Here is a 16,634-nt window from a genome sequence, read left to right on the forward strand (position 1 = left end):
TCCCCCTGAGTGCTCCCTCACAAAGACCCATTATTGGCTGAGAGGAAACATTGCGTGATGGGGGATCATTTTGTTCAATTTGGCTTCTCAGTGGGAGAGAAACAACAACACGACATGGCTGTGTGTCTGACTTGTATAGTGAGTTTATTCTCTGCACAATGACACGTTGGAGGTTCACTTTATTTACATTATTGCATCCAAACCGGCCTGTAAACTGGCGTCTTATCTACATTACAAACAGTCGGGTGCTTTGTTTGTTTGGTGCTGTCCTTGGTGCTGACTCCCACCTCTATAATTTGATTATCAACAACACATCATGTTATCTGTTCAACAGTTGGACGTGCATGTAGGCCCAAACAAAGACAACCTCCCCATGTATTCTTACATGTTTTCTTTCTAAATCTCAAAACACAGTGCATTTTTTTTTTTGTTTCTAAATCATTTGTAAACAATTTGACACTTTTTAAAATGTGGAGAGCAAACTCTAGTCAGATAAGACACAGGAACATCTCACAGACATGAAAACAGAATCTCCTGCTGAGGCTCCACCAGGCGGAGGACATGTGCTTCTCAGGTGATGTTTTCATGGATGACTATGAGTGCCATCTGTACCATCTCATCTCCTCCTGCATCAGAGCCCCCCTGTCGTCTGTTGTCACACAATTAACCTTCAGCCGGAGTGCTATAATTAAGTGAAGCTAATAAGTAGCGACACGTGGAGTTTCATATATGATTGTAGGCCTCTTCGCAATAAACACCCCAGCGTTTATATGTGGTCAGGGACAGTCAGCAGAGCTTCATCGGGGTTTCTGTTGATGTCCACATTCTGTAACGACAGAAACACAAATACTGAGAATCCATTTAAAGTGAGACAATCAGCGTGTCACAAATCCTTCCTACACACTTATCATACGCAGGTTTCTAACTTTTAACCATAAAGTGTGACAACACGAGAAAAGCAACGTAGTAAATTCATGAATGTGCTGCTGATGGGGACTCTCTCTTTTCAGATTCAGGAGGATCTCCTGGCAGAAATATAAGAAGAATATAATATACAGAATAATATAATAAAAGACTAAAGAGCAGCTTCTTTGCTCATTCCTCACTTCACCACCATACATGTTCATATCATCAATACATACCAATTCAAAACGTTACTGCCTGCCATCGGACGCACAGTATGTAACATCCCACAGAGCCAATAGTTGGCAGAGGTAAGTATCTATTATGACAAATGTGTGCCTGTGGAAACTTACCACTGGCCTGTCTCTGTGTGTGTTGACTGCTTCAATGTTGAGGAAAAACGGCTCCACTTTACACCCTTCAGTTAAAGAGAAAAACAGACGGTCAGGGCAGGATTTAGATGTACAGACTGAATATGACACACACAAACACTTATTACCTACCATAGGCTATTGGTGTGAGTTTGAGCACTGTGTGAAGGGGGCATCTTAGATAAGGCAGCTCATCTTCAGAGAGGGGAGCAATAAGATTATTAACATCACATACTATTGTGTCAGGATATTACAAGAAGAGAAGTTAGTCCATGAAACCTGAATTGCTGTACCTGCAGGTTTGTCTAGAAAGTAGGCCAGCAGGCAGCGCATAACAGCTTGGTGGCAGACAACCAGAACATTTTCCTGCCTTTCCAGCTCCATGATCACCGGCTCCAGACGATGGACAAGGTCCTCATAGGACTGGACGAGAGACAAAGTAATTGAGGAGTTCATCAATTATTTAGCCTCATTCTGACTCATCACATCAGACTCATTCTGTTTTAGCTTCTCAGGCCATTTTGAGAGCTTGTACACTGTGCAACACTTAACTGACCCTGCATGGCTTTATTCTCATTCTCTTATAATGGATACATCTGAAGTATAAATTTGGCAGGTGTGACTGTGTGTGAAGCTGTGGGAGTGTCAACAGAGTGCTCCTCAAAACGCCATGGTGATGCTTTAATGGTTAGATGGAACAAAACTTCACAATGGAGCCCTTACCTCACCCTTGGGGTAACGATAACGATACTTGTCCTGGTCTCTGAGGGCGAACTCTTCTGGGAAATTCTCCTGAATCTCCTCGTAGGTTAGCTCCTCACACACACCCTTAGTGAGGAAACGTCACATTAACACCACCATAAAAAGAGCATGTGAGTGTTTGCCCTTATAGTTTACGTGCGACTTCGTTTGAAGGACTACGTTTCCAGATGTGGAGATGTACAAACTCACAGCGTCTATCTCATTGAGGGCCTTCCATTGTTCGTACGGGACACCCAGAGCCTCTGCAGTCTGGATGGTCCTCTTCATGTGGCTCGTCCACACCTTCAGGTCACTGATTTTCTGACCTTTGATGAAGGTCGCCAAGGCATTGGCGTACTGGAAACAATGTGTGCAATTTGTACATTTTAACAGCAGTTTTGAACACATCTTTTACTTTAAACTTGCAATAGACAACTTTTTTGCTTCAGTCTTTGCGACAGTGACACTACAGTAGTACTACAACAGGGAAACGCTACCAGGTGGGAGCTGAAAAGTTGTCTATTTGCACTTTAAAATGTGTTTTTTAATGTTTACGCTTACTAATTAATTATTCAGCTCTATCATGTTATCTACTTGCCTTGTGTCCTCTAGGTGAAAGGCCTGAATCCCCACCAATGCGACCTAATAGGTTCAGTTCGCTCTCTCCGTGGCGGCTCAGGTAGATGGATCTCGGTGTGACATGAATGTTCATGAGGTAGTAGACTATCCTGCTTTGAATATGGTCCTGGACCCGGTTCACCAAGTATCTGCTGCCCACGTCGAAGATCTTGATGTAGGAGAGCTTCCTGTTCGAAGGTAGCATTCATTCGTCAGAAATTATGAAACTTCTCTTTTTAATCTCACACAAAGAGAAGCATCATGGCTCAGTACCTGTCCTTCTCATCGTCTATAGACATGTAGTTGGCTCTGTAACACTCGATGCGCTGGGCGAAGTCTTCCATGGCCTCGTCCATGTCGCGGTCCACGTAATCTGGACTCCCAAATTTCACTTGCTGGAAAGGAAAAAGGCAGATTGGGAATTTGAGTGAGAACGCAACATCCCAGCCTGCGGAAACTTTTAAATAAAATTAAAATGTTATTAAAAAAACTCACCTTAATATTTTCTGCAATGATTTCTGGGTCATCACAGATTGATTCAACAAAGAACACCTGCACAGAAGAAGTCGTTCAAAAATGTATTGGTGAAATACATCCTTTATTTTCTTCTTGTGACCGTGTGTTAGTGTTTATAATCTCGTCCTTAAAACAAGAGTTTCACAGTTCAACAAATACACTTTTTTGCAGTTTGTATCTCTCTAATTTATTGTTGGATATAGAGTTACAGCTGGGAGATGGTTAGATTAGCTTTGCATGAAGGAAGGAGGGGGAAACGTTTGCCTGGCTCTTTCCAAAGATATAAAATGTGAAGTCTTGTTGTCACTGAGTCTGCCAGGCGACCAGTCGAGTCTCCAGGAAGTCACTGCACCCAGCCAGGAACTGGTCATACCCATATGTCACTGCCCCTAAGGCTTGTCACCTTTTTTGTGGATTACACAAATGAGATATAAAGCATTTGTTACGTCTCGACTGAGCCAGGCAACAGTCTCCCTTTGCTTCCAGTCTTTATGCTAAGCTATGCCAAGCGCCTGCTGGCTCTAGCTTCAGCTCAATGGACTGATATGAGACTGGTATCAATCTTCTCATCTGACTCTCATCAACAGAGTGGATAAGCATATTTTCTAAAATATAATCCCAAATACAACATACATACTCACTTTGTAGCCCTTCTCCTTTGCAAAACTATTAATGATTGCCCTCCTCTCCCTGGTGGTGTTGGTAGCATCGAAAACCTGGATGGGACAAGACCCAGGTGTCATCAATACATTCTTATATCACTGGCAAATAAAACACATGTAATGATTTCTAATCATGCATCTGAATTATAGAATATATTGTGTTGTTACACACTTAAATGCAATATAATTCAATACAATACAGATTAAAATGCATGGATAAATCACCTGTTTTATGTATGATATTTAACAACAAAGATAACGGAGAACAAGGCAACAGATCTCTTCAAAACCATCAAAGTCATTTTATAATTTCTGGTCTCACTTCACTGCACACGTGTTTTTAATCAAGTATGACCCTGAGCGACTGCTCAATGGTCCCAGGTTTCATTTTCTAATAAAAAACATACATTTTTTCTCCCTACTTTCTCTTCAAAATGACCTCAATCTTAACCTTAAAGGACACATACCCTGGTTTTCAGTTCACGCTCCAAAAACACTAGATACTGCAATTCCCATTTTACAAGTTGATAATGCTTTTCATTAGACCTTGGCTGTCTTGTAACTAAATAATGAATCAGTGTGTTTTATTGTGATCAGAGGGACAGTCTCAGTTGTCCTCTTACTCACGGCTACTTGTCCCTGTTCCTTTGTGAAGTAAGCAGCGACGTCTTTGAGGGCAGCAGATGCACAGGCCCTGGGAGAGAAGGTACATTCACATTGGCAAATCAGATCACATAAAACTCAAATTAGAAATTATGACTTTGAGTTTTAGGTGATTAATTTTAAATATTTTGTGTTATATTCTGTTTAAGAATGTATCATCCATCTTACTTGCGGATCCTCATGGCCTCCTCATTATCAGTTTTGAAGAACTCAAAGTTCTTGTAGATCTTGACAGCCTCCCTGCGGTACTGGCCCACGTTAAACACTGGAGAGAGGAAGAAAAATCATAGATTCCTTTTTAGAATAAGAAAAAAAAACTAATGGCATTGAATGTTTGATGGTCAGGATTCGAGGATTCACTTTGAACACTGACTTTTCGTAGGCACTCCGATCCAGTTCAGGTAGCGAGTGAGCTTCTTGGAGATGTACGTCTTCCCTCTGGCTGGCAATCCCACCATCACAATCATTGTGGGAGAGTTACAGAACTGAGGCACCGAGGCTGAGATGAAGACAAACACACAGTAACAGAAAGCATGAATAACTGAATGCTGCTGATGTTTAAATTTTTACGCGTGATTGTTGCAAATGTGACACATTGTTCAGCAGAAGAGCATCAGCCTTGTGTTCAAATAGTCAAATTCAATCCAGTGTCACTCTCTGAGGCTCAGTCCTGCAGGACATGTGTTGTGTGCGTGTCCCTGCCGAGGTAATCTCCATTAGGACAGAGAATAAGAGCTCCAAGGTGCAGCTCAAATGTCTAGTCGAGCAAACTAGTGTAGAGAGTCACACGGCTTATCTGCCTGTCTCTGGCAGCATTTCTCGACACAGGAAGCTGTCCAAACATCCACAAACAAAATCAAATGGACAGATAAAGAATTCAACACAAAGAAATAATCATTTGTAAAAAGTCAAATACAGCTTTGACAAACGTGACGCCTCTTCTCCTCAGGTAGTCACATCTTAGAAACCACCAGAGCAGAATAATGTACTGAGCAATATGTCTGACAATCACAAGACCAAACACTCCTAATCTCCAGGTGTGTTAAAATGTCAGTCTCAGAATAACACTATTAGTTTTACTGCACAAATTTAGTTCAGAGAAAAAAGAAAGTGTAGAGAAGTTTTCTAGTGAAATATTCTTTGCTGGAAAGAAAAATCAGCATTTCGTGTTCATACATTTCCACACAAAACTGACATCTTCAAAAAAAATAAAAAAGTGAAGTGTGTTTCTTACCCAGTCATCATGACCCAGTTGTCGCATACCTGCCTCTCTCTTTGGTCAAAAACTACCAGTAATTTATAAGGCAGACTGTAGGGGCACTTGCCAGTTAGCTAAAGTACCCTGTGTGTGTCTATACAGGGACAGGGAGAGTGTCAGCCTCCAGGCTGTTCGATTATGAATGGAGTATGCTGCGTCAGCAAAATGCTCAAAGGACAACGTCAGACACTGAACAGTGAGCCAACTCGGACCTGGCTTGGTCCAGCCTGGCTTTCATCCATAGCTGACTCCTCTGTCTCACAGACTGCTGCCTGCCTACCTGCATCAGCTGGCAGGACTGAGCTCAGTCCTGAAGCAACACGAGGAGAGGATTCAATATGAAACACAGCAATGACTACTGGAAGTGTTAAAGCAAAGGCTGGCTTCATCTGCTGAAACAAGAAGTGAGTTAAAGTAGAGGCAGAGCAAACAGCAACAAGACAGAAAAGCTAACGAGTCCTGATCATCTTCTACACAAGCTGAGAAAGGTTTTCCGCTGCACTTACATCCTCTCCTGCGGTTCAAGTTGCAGCCCATCCATGGCACCCAGATCTTGAGCAGAGGAGTCTGTGTGAGTTTTTTCTGCTCTGTGGACGTGTTAATGGTGAGAGCCATGAGGCCTGAGGTGGAGGAGCGAGGGCGAACGACTGAGGCACACAGCTCTATTATCTGTGTGCATGTGTGCTTCACTAAACACTACCTAGTCGAGGTCAGCTGACTGTTGCTAAGGAGAGGTACTTGGTAGGCAGCAGGGGGAGGACCTGAGGCCATGCTGCTAGTCTGCCTCTCCATCTGTTTCACGAATTAAAAGGCATAAGGGGAGCGGCTAAAATCTCTGCGGTGATGTCAGTAAGCAGAGCAGCATCCAAATCTACTGTTCTGTACATACACAGCTGGTTCCTCCGTCAGGATAAAGGCAACAGTCATGTGAGACAAGTATAACAAGGGTGAGCGCTCATGAATTCAGATGAGCACAGTTGGTTCTGAACAAGCTGCTTATTGAAGTGTAGTGTAGAGTGGTGCTTCTTCTTTCTTACCACTAGAAGGCAGCTTTACACTTTACAACTTTTAAATCTGGGACAGTCTTGAGCTGTGATCCTCAGACTTTTTCTGACATTAATCCCTTCAGGATGCTGAAAGGAGTTAAAGCCCCCACCCCCAATTGTTATCAATCATTAATAGTTATTGTGGAAGTATGAGTTGTAGTGCAAAAGTCAAAATACTCATTGCACATTCATATATATTTATGCTATTATATTGTTGTAAGTAGTTGGTGGAGATGGAGCTGATCTAAACTACTTTACTGTTGGGTACTTTAATCTAAAAGAAGATTTTATCTTTTGCATACAGATCATTTAAAATTATTAATATGTCAAAATGTTAAATTGTATTATTTAGGTGTTTTGAGGGCCACATTTGCCTTGATAACACACACACACATACAGACAGCGGGGGCGTGTCCCAAAGGGCAGCCTCTGAAATCTGATTGGCCAGGTGCCAACTCATTATCCTAAACAATGATTGGCTCTCTGCCCAGTTAGAGGCTCGACCAACTGTTTGTTTTTTTTCTGTTGATTGTAATCTGCGTCTGTCATCCACATTTATTTCAGAGGACTTAAAGAATAAAGTAGCTTCATATTATATTTGTTTGATCTCACTCTCTTACGTTTATCTTAAAGATTTACTGGATAAAAGTGTCAGCAAAATGAATTTAATGTATTCTGGGGAAATAAATAGAGTGGATGGGAAAGACTGAAGCTGGGATACAGCGATCTACAACCTAAAACAAAAATAGCCTAGGGATGTAAAGTGGGGGACCAATGGCCCCCTTCCAACCCCTGCACTGCTTTGCTCAGACCACAACACCCATTTTTTTTTTATCTCAACTAAACACCTATGAAGTTTCGTGATTGCATCCTGCACAGTTGTGATGTTATCATGGTGAACTTTGCGCCCGAGGCCCACATTTGTGGTCCGGGAGACACTTATTGTGGTGATGACTACCACAGATAGTATAGAGTGATTTGCTATGTGTTTATACTGTATGTCTATCTGTCTGTGGAGAGAGGTTGTCAACACGATAGCATCACAGCAAAGATAAAGATTAAGGCCAGGTTTAAACACGTTTGCTGTCTGACCCATGAATACTGAGCTCTCATGGATCAGAATGTGAGCACGTGTACGGGTGTCACAGCTGGTGCGATCCCATCACAAGATGATCTCTAGTTTTAATTAGTTATATCTCAATTGTTTAATCCGTCCTTATGACGTATCTATATTTAATGGATAGTTCGAAAGCAAGTCAGCACATTCCTTCAAATGTCAAACAGCACTGTTTTTCACCACTGAATGTAATTTGAGAACCAGATGCATTCAGAGATCAGCTCTCCGAGTAGACAGCTCGCCGATAAAATCTTTTTAACGACAGCAAATGAAAATCAGCTGTACCTTTTTCTCTGTGTGACATAGGAATAGTGGGGAACAATCCTATTTTTTTATTCAAACCTGATCCCAAAAGCAATCATCACCTATCTAAAACCTCAAGTTTTTGATTATTAATCTCAAACAGAGGTCACCAAAGTCTAAACGGGCAGTTACTCTCGGGCAAAAACTATCCGGGCAGTAATGGCCACTCATGGCCAGTGCTTCCTGCTTTTGGATAAGCTTGACCATTAAGAGACGGTACAGAACATATTCTCCTAGGAGGTGTTTGTCCTGGCAGGAGTTCAGCATGTTGACCCACACAACAGCCACGGGGGATTAAAGTCGGGGCACTGTATCCCCTCTCTCACATACAAACATATACACAGAAAAGCATTACAGAAGTTTTTCAGTGCATCTTAAAATTAACATGAATAAAATTCCCTTAAATATTAGGAGTCGTCTTTTTCATCTTTTTCTGACAATCAGCCGGCAGAATTAAGTCTTCATATGTCTGCGTGTCTTTGTTTAGGTTTTGTGGCTCTTATTCTGTGTCATAAGGTCACACACACGTTATCACTCATGCATGCACGTGTGTCTTTCAAGTATTTATTACCTGTAAACAAAGCAAGTGAGAGGAATATAAATTTAAAAAAACAATTAAGTCCAACAGTTAGCTGACAAACCTGGCAACTCTTGGTTTATTTGTTTATAAGTTATTTGCTGCTTCACTCAAGGAAATGACTGCATTGCTGCTGGCGTTACATGACGGCACATGGAGTCTATTTTTACTCATATGTTGCACTCAGCCAGCATGAACATATCTCTGGCCTGAATGGGTCACATATTAGTAGAAAGCTTGCCGCTCGGTTTACTTCATGTTTTGTTTTGGCATGCTCACTGCAGACACGGGTCATCTGTGATCTCACCTGCGCTGTCACACCTGCGGAGCCTCACATGTTCTAGCTGGGGAAGCTCCATTCTGTTGCTACACTCCAATGAAGAAACCAGCGACACAATCGACGCACTGGATTATGAAGCCGGTGGCGACGGATCTTGTGCTCTTTTTTAAGAAACTAAACCCCTCTGCCAAAGTGTTCTCTACCCACCCCCACCCATCCCCGAGCCCTGTCTTTCCACGACACATGGACATATGATAGCAGCACACTGGGCTTGTCCTTTAATGTTTGCCAGGGCCAGAGTTCACAACGTACACACATGGAAAGGAGAAGCAGCACTCAGAGGGTGTGCCATAACAAGTGCAAAGGTCGCTGAGGAGGTGATTGCTGTTGCACGGGGAGACTTGACAACATTTATGCTCACAGACGACAGTCACATGCTGTCCAAGTCTGCTTTAATGAACAGCAGTGAGGGCCTTGATGTCAGCTGTGCTGCCACGAAACATGTCATACATGCACTGCTGTATTTATTCTTTTTAGTAACATACATAACAGTCAAAGTGGCTTAAATATTTATACCCACTATGGAAGACATATGGCATATCTCAAATTCATACAGCAGGCCTAGTCAGCTGGTGGCACGTGGGCTGAATACAGCCGTTTAACAACCTCATTCTGGCCCTATGATCATTTTGTTAATCAGCTAATCAGCCTGTTCATTCATTATTTCATTATTTCTTCAAAAAATGTTAACACAAGCTGTCTAAGCAAAGGGAATTTACGAGAAGCAAACTGTCAATCAACTTCTAATACTAAAAAGGGGCAGTTTTTTCTGTATTGTTGTATATATAATGTTCCTTTTTCAATTGGGGAAAAATAATAACCAAAGCCAAGAAAAAAACAGGTCAGAAATAGGTTATGTGTAGGTCTGGCCCCTGGCCTCCCCAGTGAGATATTCATAACACAAACTTTCAGACAGACAGTCAGGTTTAAAACGTTGAGACTATTTTATGAGTTATCTTTCCCTAAACTTGTGAATAACAATACTAATACTGACTGGTTATCATTGTCTAAACTGGTTTTGGCTTTGAAATTAACTACCTGCCTGCTTGACCCCGGTCAAGCTGGACCTTTTAAAGATCTCTGGCCATGTCTGGGACAGAAAATGCTTAATATTGTTAATGTATGACTCAAGAGAGCATCAAAGCTTCTAGCTTTAAGACTGCTGTGGTTAAATCTTAAAAAACCACATCCTGATCCAGGTTCTCTGAAAAATGATCAACCAGTCCCTACCCTTCAGCTCTGTTCAAAAGTATTGTATTATGTGTATTGAATAAAAGACACCTACATGCTGTCTATTTAATATTGTACAAGAGTGAATGTTGCCAGCCTCTACACTGTTAGTTATTAAGTTAATTATAAATCAGAGTTACAAACTGACAGTTTAGTACTTTGTTATGAGACTGAATTATTGAATTGGCCATCTTTTCCCTTCTTCAAGGGTGGTGCTCCCGAGGTGATCTAATATAAATCCCTGATAATCATTAATTTTTATCGATAGACAAATTTAAACCAAATTCCCTATACATGTTGCATTAAAGCACAACACACGGCTCTGGTTAAAGTCTTACCTATCTAAAAGAATACAGTGTGAACATTGTCAGTGCTATGAAATCCTGGATTTCATGCTACGTCCTGCTCCTAAATTTGGACATTTGGTCCTGTCTGACACCAGTTTGATCAAATAGCAGTAAATCTTGACACTGTGTGATTTTTCAAAGTTCAACAGCCGAGAGTCTTAGTGTTACATTTGACCCAAACTGTCATCAAGATCGCCTTCTCCCACTTACACAACAGGCTTTCTGTAATCATGACTAATGCAGTGACCCTAATCTGCACCTTTGTTTCATCAAAACTTGATTACTGCAATGTTTAGCTTATTGAGCTTGAGTCAGACATGAATGAGTCCTCCTCTATTTTAGCTTTGTATTCAACAGTTTAAAAAAAAAAGGATGAAAACTGATAAAGTAGACCAGAGAACAACCTTATGTCTTCTATTATAAAACCGATTAGCAGTGTGTGTTATCTCACAACATATTTCAAGGCATCAGAATAGTCTTTCTTGTGTTGTTTAACAAAAGGCTGATGTAGAAAATTAGTTTTGCTAGCTCCCATCTATAAACAAAGTGATAAGATGGCAGCTTTCATCTTGATATTGTTCATTTTTGTTATTTCTATAGCTTCTTGACATGAGTACCTTGTTGTTAAGCTGAGGTCAGAGTGATATACAAAAAGGTAAAATGTATGAGAGTTGTGGTTAGTGTAAAGTTATTCAAAGTCAGTCACCCAGGTCATAGCACTGTAGTGATGTAACTGGTTCGTAGGGACATTGACGTGAAAAAGTGCAAACCCTCGGCTTGAGTGGAGATGATTGGTCATGCAGGCTTGCAGGCAACATCACTCACACAGCCAGTGGTTCACTGTTTTCCCAGTGTGTTCCAACTCAAAGTCCATCCAAGGGCATATGGGGCCTTTACACTGATTACTTGGAAAAAACTAACCCTAACCAGAAACATTGTTTTGACAGCAGTATAACAATTTAACTAGGTAAAGGTTCAGATGTTTCTGCTTTGTTCCTCATTCTTGTCAGTGGAAAGAAGTGGGAAAAGGGATATATTTTAAGTAAATATGAAAACTTTGCAATTCTGTATGTAGCGAGAACAGAGGCTACAAAAGCAGCTGGGTTGGAATGCATTTGACTATTTAGCGCATAAGCACTGCTTTAAAATTGGACCCTGGAAGTGTGTGAAATTACTTCCAGATGGTGCTCCTGTGGAGAAGCAAAACAGCCATAACAGAAAAAACATCTGGGCGGGTTTAGAGAAAGCATCCACATGTCAACATGCAGCAGAATGGAGCAGCTATAGTACACATTCACTTGCATGTCAGCGATTGATTGTAACTTCAGATATTGGATTCTTTGAGGGTCTCAGAGAGAAGTGACACTGTGTGAGGTAAGGAGCTGTTTTCTAAGAAACTTGGTGCCGCTGCTTGTTTGCTCAGTTGTTTCAACTTACATGAATATCCTACTGCTGCTAATAATAACCCTGCTCGTGCTGAACGATCTTAAAACCACAGACTTGGGTTTATTACAAAGCTATCCTGCGTCATTTCACTTGAAATTTGATGTCAAACTGAGTCTACTATACAGCTTGGTGAGGGCGTGCATTCACACTGTGGGTTAGCTATATCCTGTGTGCTGCATTTTGAAACTGTGTGTGCTCCTGCTCTAAATTTCAGTCAAAGATGTGGTGATTATTTGACACGTTAACAAACTTTTTAGAGCAGATGAATCAAAGATGCAGTGCTGAACACTGCAGTGTTTATCAAGTTTACGGGGGTTTGCTTTATTTTTTGTCAGACAGCATTTATATTTTATATTTAGGCTGATTATGTTTTGTGCACAAATTAAATGTGAACCAAGGCACTGTACAAAGAGCAAAATGGCACAGGTCAGATTTTTTGCTGACTTCATTTACAATTCACTTGTCAGACGTTTATTCAGAGGCAAATAGCAGAAAAAAATGTCATGAGGATTAAAGCAACATGATGCAGCTTTTCAAGCAATTCTGGAGACAGACAGTTGATTATTCCCAAATATTTAAACTTGTGCACCACTGAGAGTCTTCTCCCTTCTACTTTAACATCTGGGTCTGGATCTCTATTTGCAGACTTGAAGAAAAATATACAGTTTTATTAACAGTGAGGTGCAGGCACAAGTTTGTTAACCAATTAGAGATATTGAACATTGAAGCTGATAGCTCTTCTGCAGCTTGCCTCTTGTTTTGACATGTAGGTATATGACTGTGTCATCAGTGTATACCTGACAGGTAACGTGGGCAAGCAGACTTCAGGTAGGTCATTAATATACAAACTAATTAACAGAGGACCCAAAATTGAACCTTGAGGTACACCCACCTGATTGTCAAATATTTGTGAAATGTTATGATCCACGCGAACACATTGTTTTCTTTCTGTTTGGTATGATTTTATCCATTTATTAAACATCAGTTTAAACATTTAATTTTGATAACTTGATAATTAAAACCTCATGATTAAGTGAATCTAAAGCTTTCTTTAAATCAAGTAAAACAGCCCCTACCACTCTTCCCTTATCCAATTTAGCCTTAATATTTTCCAAGAGAAAACAACTAGCAGTTTCCGTGGAATGATAGGATGCAATGAGAAGGACCCAACATTGAGTTGTTATCTGTTCAGAAATAAATGTTTCTGCTATTTTTGATACTGCTGGAAGAATACTGATGGGTCTGTAGTTATTAATGACAGAGTGGTCACCTGATTTGAACACAGGGTTTTGTATGTGGAGGAGTTTAGCAGAGGGGTGGCTGCAGCAATGTGATAATAAGTTAAACCAAAATGTTTGATGTTAATGATAAATGAGCAGTTAACATCAGAACTTATCAATAATATGGTGTTTTCAAATTTAGCACCGGAGCCTGTTTAATACCAGGTCTACTACTTAAAGTGAAACTCTCGTAGGCTTTTCTTGTGAAGGAACCCGAGTCGGGAGACACACTTGGGTATCGACGCTTCTTGACTGGCAGGACAGCGGCGAGCAAAGCAAGCTACTGCTAGCATGAGTTGTTCAAAAACCTTCTTTTTAGTAAACTCTGTGTACACAAACAATGTTCTCAATGCTCGTGCTCATGTGTAGAGACCTTGGTGATACTACGAGCAAAGTTTCATGTTGTGTCGAGTCTTCTTAGTGTTTTAAAAATAGCGATTTTGATGCTACCGTAAAGTTGCCCCTAGCACGCAATTGAGAATGATTTGACCCGAAATCGAAAGTACGGTAAATCTTAAAAGTGTCTTTTCCGTCGTAATTATGCTTTTACACGAAGGTTTGACTCAGGTTCCTTCACAAAAAAGCCTAGGTTGCATTTTGGCGAGAGTTTCACTTTAATACAGGGTTTTGAGCCACCTGATTTTTATTTATTTTTTGCTGTAGGGATGTCAACAGGTTTTCTTAACGTTGGTAGCAAACTTTAATATTCATCACAGTTTACAGGTTTATGCCCTGGTTCAAATTTTCATAACAACTAAGTTTCAATACAAAGTGAGGGATCATTGCTGACATTTTGAATTAAGGTTTAAACTGGATAAACAACCTCTCTGATCGTCCCAGTGTTTCATGGTGGCTTCGTTCTGGCAATGTCTCAGAGTCCCAAGATCTCAGGGAATGTGTTATCAAATGATGGCCAGAACTATGAAGATAAATCCAAGGTTGATATAAACTGGGATTCTGATTAAATAAACCTTGACATGGTTATCACTGTCAAGGTCTGGAAGAAATGCTCTTTGCTTGTTGTGAACTAGAATCACTGCAAGATGCAGGTGATATGATAGATTCAGCATGTTTACAGTCAATTTGTATCTAGAGTTTTTCTGTTTATTTGGAACAATTGTCATTATATGATAGAAGAAACAAAAAGAAACAAACGATAAAACAAAACAAACCTAACACAGTACAGAAAAAGCATTATTCAGGCAAAAAATAAAATACTTGAGAATGACTGACAATTACATCCACACTGAAGTCAATTTACACCGATAGATGTGAAAGACAGCTGCATTACAAAGTATTCAAGAGCTGTGGTTTTAGACATGTGTAATTAGACAGATAATGTTACAATATTAACTATTATCTTTCATCTGCAGTTTGTGACACAGGCATATGGCCAGAGTCTGGCACACACAAACGGTGAAACGACAGACGAACTTGCTGGAGCTGCTGTCTGAGTTGAGCAGAAATGTCTTCATGTCCATGGAGGTAAACCAGAGGATTTAGAGCACTGTTCAGACACACAAGGCCCCGACTTATCTGACGAGCAATGTAGACTCTATCATACCATTTATGGCATATCCCCTGTTTGGTAAGAACTCTTACCAAGAGGTTGAGGTTTCTGAATACATGATAGGGGATGTAACAAACAGAGAAGAGAAAAATCAAGATGAACAACAACTTCAAGCTTCTCTGTTTCAGTACCTTGTCAGTTCTCTTCAATGTACATAAAACTACAGCCACATGTCCATAGCAGCCCAGCGTGATGAGGAACGGGATACAAAACCCAGTGAGGGTCCATCCGAGATTGTATTTCAGGTAATCCTCAACATCGGTTTTATGGGTGGTATCGTAGCATTTTCCAGTAAAGTTCCTAAATGTTTTTTTGTAGAACATGTCTGGAAGACTTTGAACACTCACCAACAGCCAGACCACGACCGAGATAATCACAGAACGGGTGACTGTTATTCTTCCCATCGCTCTCATTGGATGAACAATGGCCAGGTATCTGTACACACTTATACAAGTCAGGAATCCAATGCTGCCATAAAGATTCATGTTGAAGCAGAATCTTGTTATCTTGCAGAATGCTTCTCCAAAGATCCATTTACTCTTCATGAGGTAGTACACCACCAAAAATGGGAGTGTGAGCAGGTACAAAATATCAGCAAGTCCAAGGTTGAGAACGAACACGTTGACGTTACCCAGCTTCTTCCAGTTGTGCAGCAAAGACTTCAGTCCCCATCCGTTAGCTACCAGACCAACGATGAACACAAAAATGTAAACAGGAGGCAAGAATCTGTGTTCGAAGCTAAAGCTGACACGAGGACAAGAGGTGTTATTCATCGTCTTCGAAAGGGAAGTTGGTATGAGCTGTAGCTGGTACACCTTTTTCTGTTTTATGAGAGTCGAAAGAAAGCATGACCGCTTTTTTGTTCGAAGATGACTTCCTGTATGAAGCCCCGCTATCTTCACTGTCAATCTGAGATCATTGATACATTTTTTGTTACATCTGGGCATGTGCATGTAAGCTTTGTCCATCTCTACAACCATTGCATTTATTCTTTCATTTAATCAACATATCAGGGTGGATGCGGTCTTGTGGTTAGAGATACTGAGCAGACTGTGTTGAACTTTCTGTTTTCAGATTATTCATATGAGCAGACAGTGGATATCTACATGATCTGCTAAGGTACTGTAAATAAAAGTTTCACACATTAATGCCAAGATAAAACAATAGTCAAGGGTTTAATGTTTGTGCCAGAATACAAGCATGTAGCTGCTCAGGTGACAATAGTTTGTGTGATACAGAAGTGTCTCATCATTCACAAAAATGGGAAGTTTAGAGTTTCAGACCTACTTCAACACCTGTTTCACTTCTACAGTACGTGACTGCTCTGGCATTTTTGCCATGCAGCAGTCAAAGTTTGCAAAAGCTCTGCACACAACTCAGAATAGTAACAACACAGCAAGCTAACATTACCTGACTCAGAGACAATGACACCTGCCTACTCGGCTCAGACCACACAGAAGCCACAAACAACTTCCCTTTTTTATATTTTTTTAACCCTAGTCTTTCTGTCAAACTCATGCTGACTGAACTCACGCTTTCTCCAAACTCACACTGACTGAGCGGTGTTATGTTTACACCAAAGACAGGCTGAGCCAGAGGCGATAAATACCCATGACTACTGCAGGGTCAACTGACAGTATGGCCAG

At 40.7% G+C, this 16,634-nt stretch overlaps 2 protein-coding genes across 3 annotated transcripts; both read right to left on the reverse strand.

The window, feature by feature from the left end:
- Nucleotides 1-121: 121 nt before the first annotated feature.
- On the reverse strand, nucleotides 122-9,240 carry pfkfb1 (6-phosphofructo-2-kinase/fructose-2,6-biphosphatase 1). Of its 2 annotated transcripts, none has more exons than XM_084367806.1 (14): nucleotides 9,083-9,240; nucleotides 4,848-4,973; nucleotides 4,643-4,739; nucleotides 4,439-4,505; nucleotides 3,791-3,865; nucleotides 3,129-3,185; nucleotides 2,907-3,028; nucleotides 2,614-2,821; nucleotides 2,226-2,372; nucleotides 1,998-2,102; nucleotides 1,568-1,697; nucleotides 1,407-1,469; nucleotides 1,257-1,321; nucleotides 122-826 (listed from the first exon to the last, which is right to left on the reverse strand). In XM_084367806.1, exons 1-14 carry the CDS (start codon nucleotides 9,132-9,134, stop codon nucleotides 767-769), a joined length of 1,374 nt encoding a protein of 457 aa, XP_084223932.1. In that variant the 5' UTR covers nucleotides 9,135-9,240; the 3' UTR covers nucleotides 122-766. The 2 variants fall into 2 exon arrangements, with proteins under 2 accessions (XP_084223932.1, XP_084223931.1); XM_084367805.1 differs by lacking the exon at nucleotides 9,083-9,240 and adding an exon at nucleotides 6,239-6,823.
- A 5,534-nt stretch (nucleotides 9,241-14,774) lies between these two features.
- Nucleotides 14,775-15,761, reverse strand: LOC311264719 (P2Y purinoceptor 1-like; the record flags this gene model as incomplete). Its single annotated transcript, XM_084365810.1, has 1 exon — nucleotides 14,775-15,761. One exon carries the CDS (start codon nucleotides 15,759-15,761, stop codon nucleotides 14,775-14,777), a length of 987 nt encoding a protein of 328 aa, XP_084221936.1.
- Nucleotides 15,762-16,634: the final 873 nt, after the last annotated feature.

This window comes from Pagrus pagrus (assembly GCF_965226575.1).
Source record: "Pagrus pagrus genome assembly, chromosome: 11".
NCBI classification, from domain to species: Eukaryota; Metazoa; Chordata; class Actinopteri; order Spariformes; family Sparidae; genus Pagrus; species Pagrus pagrus.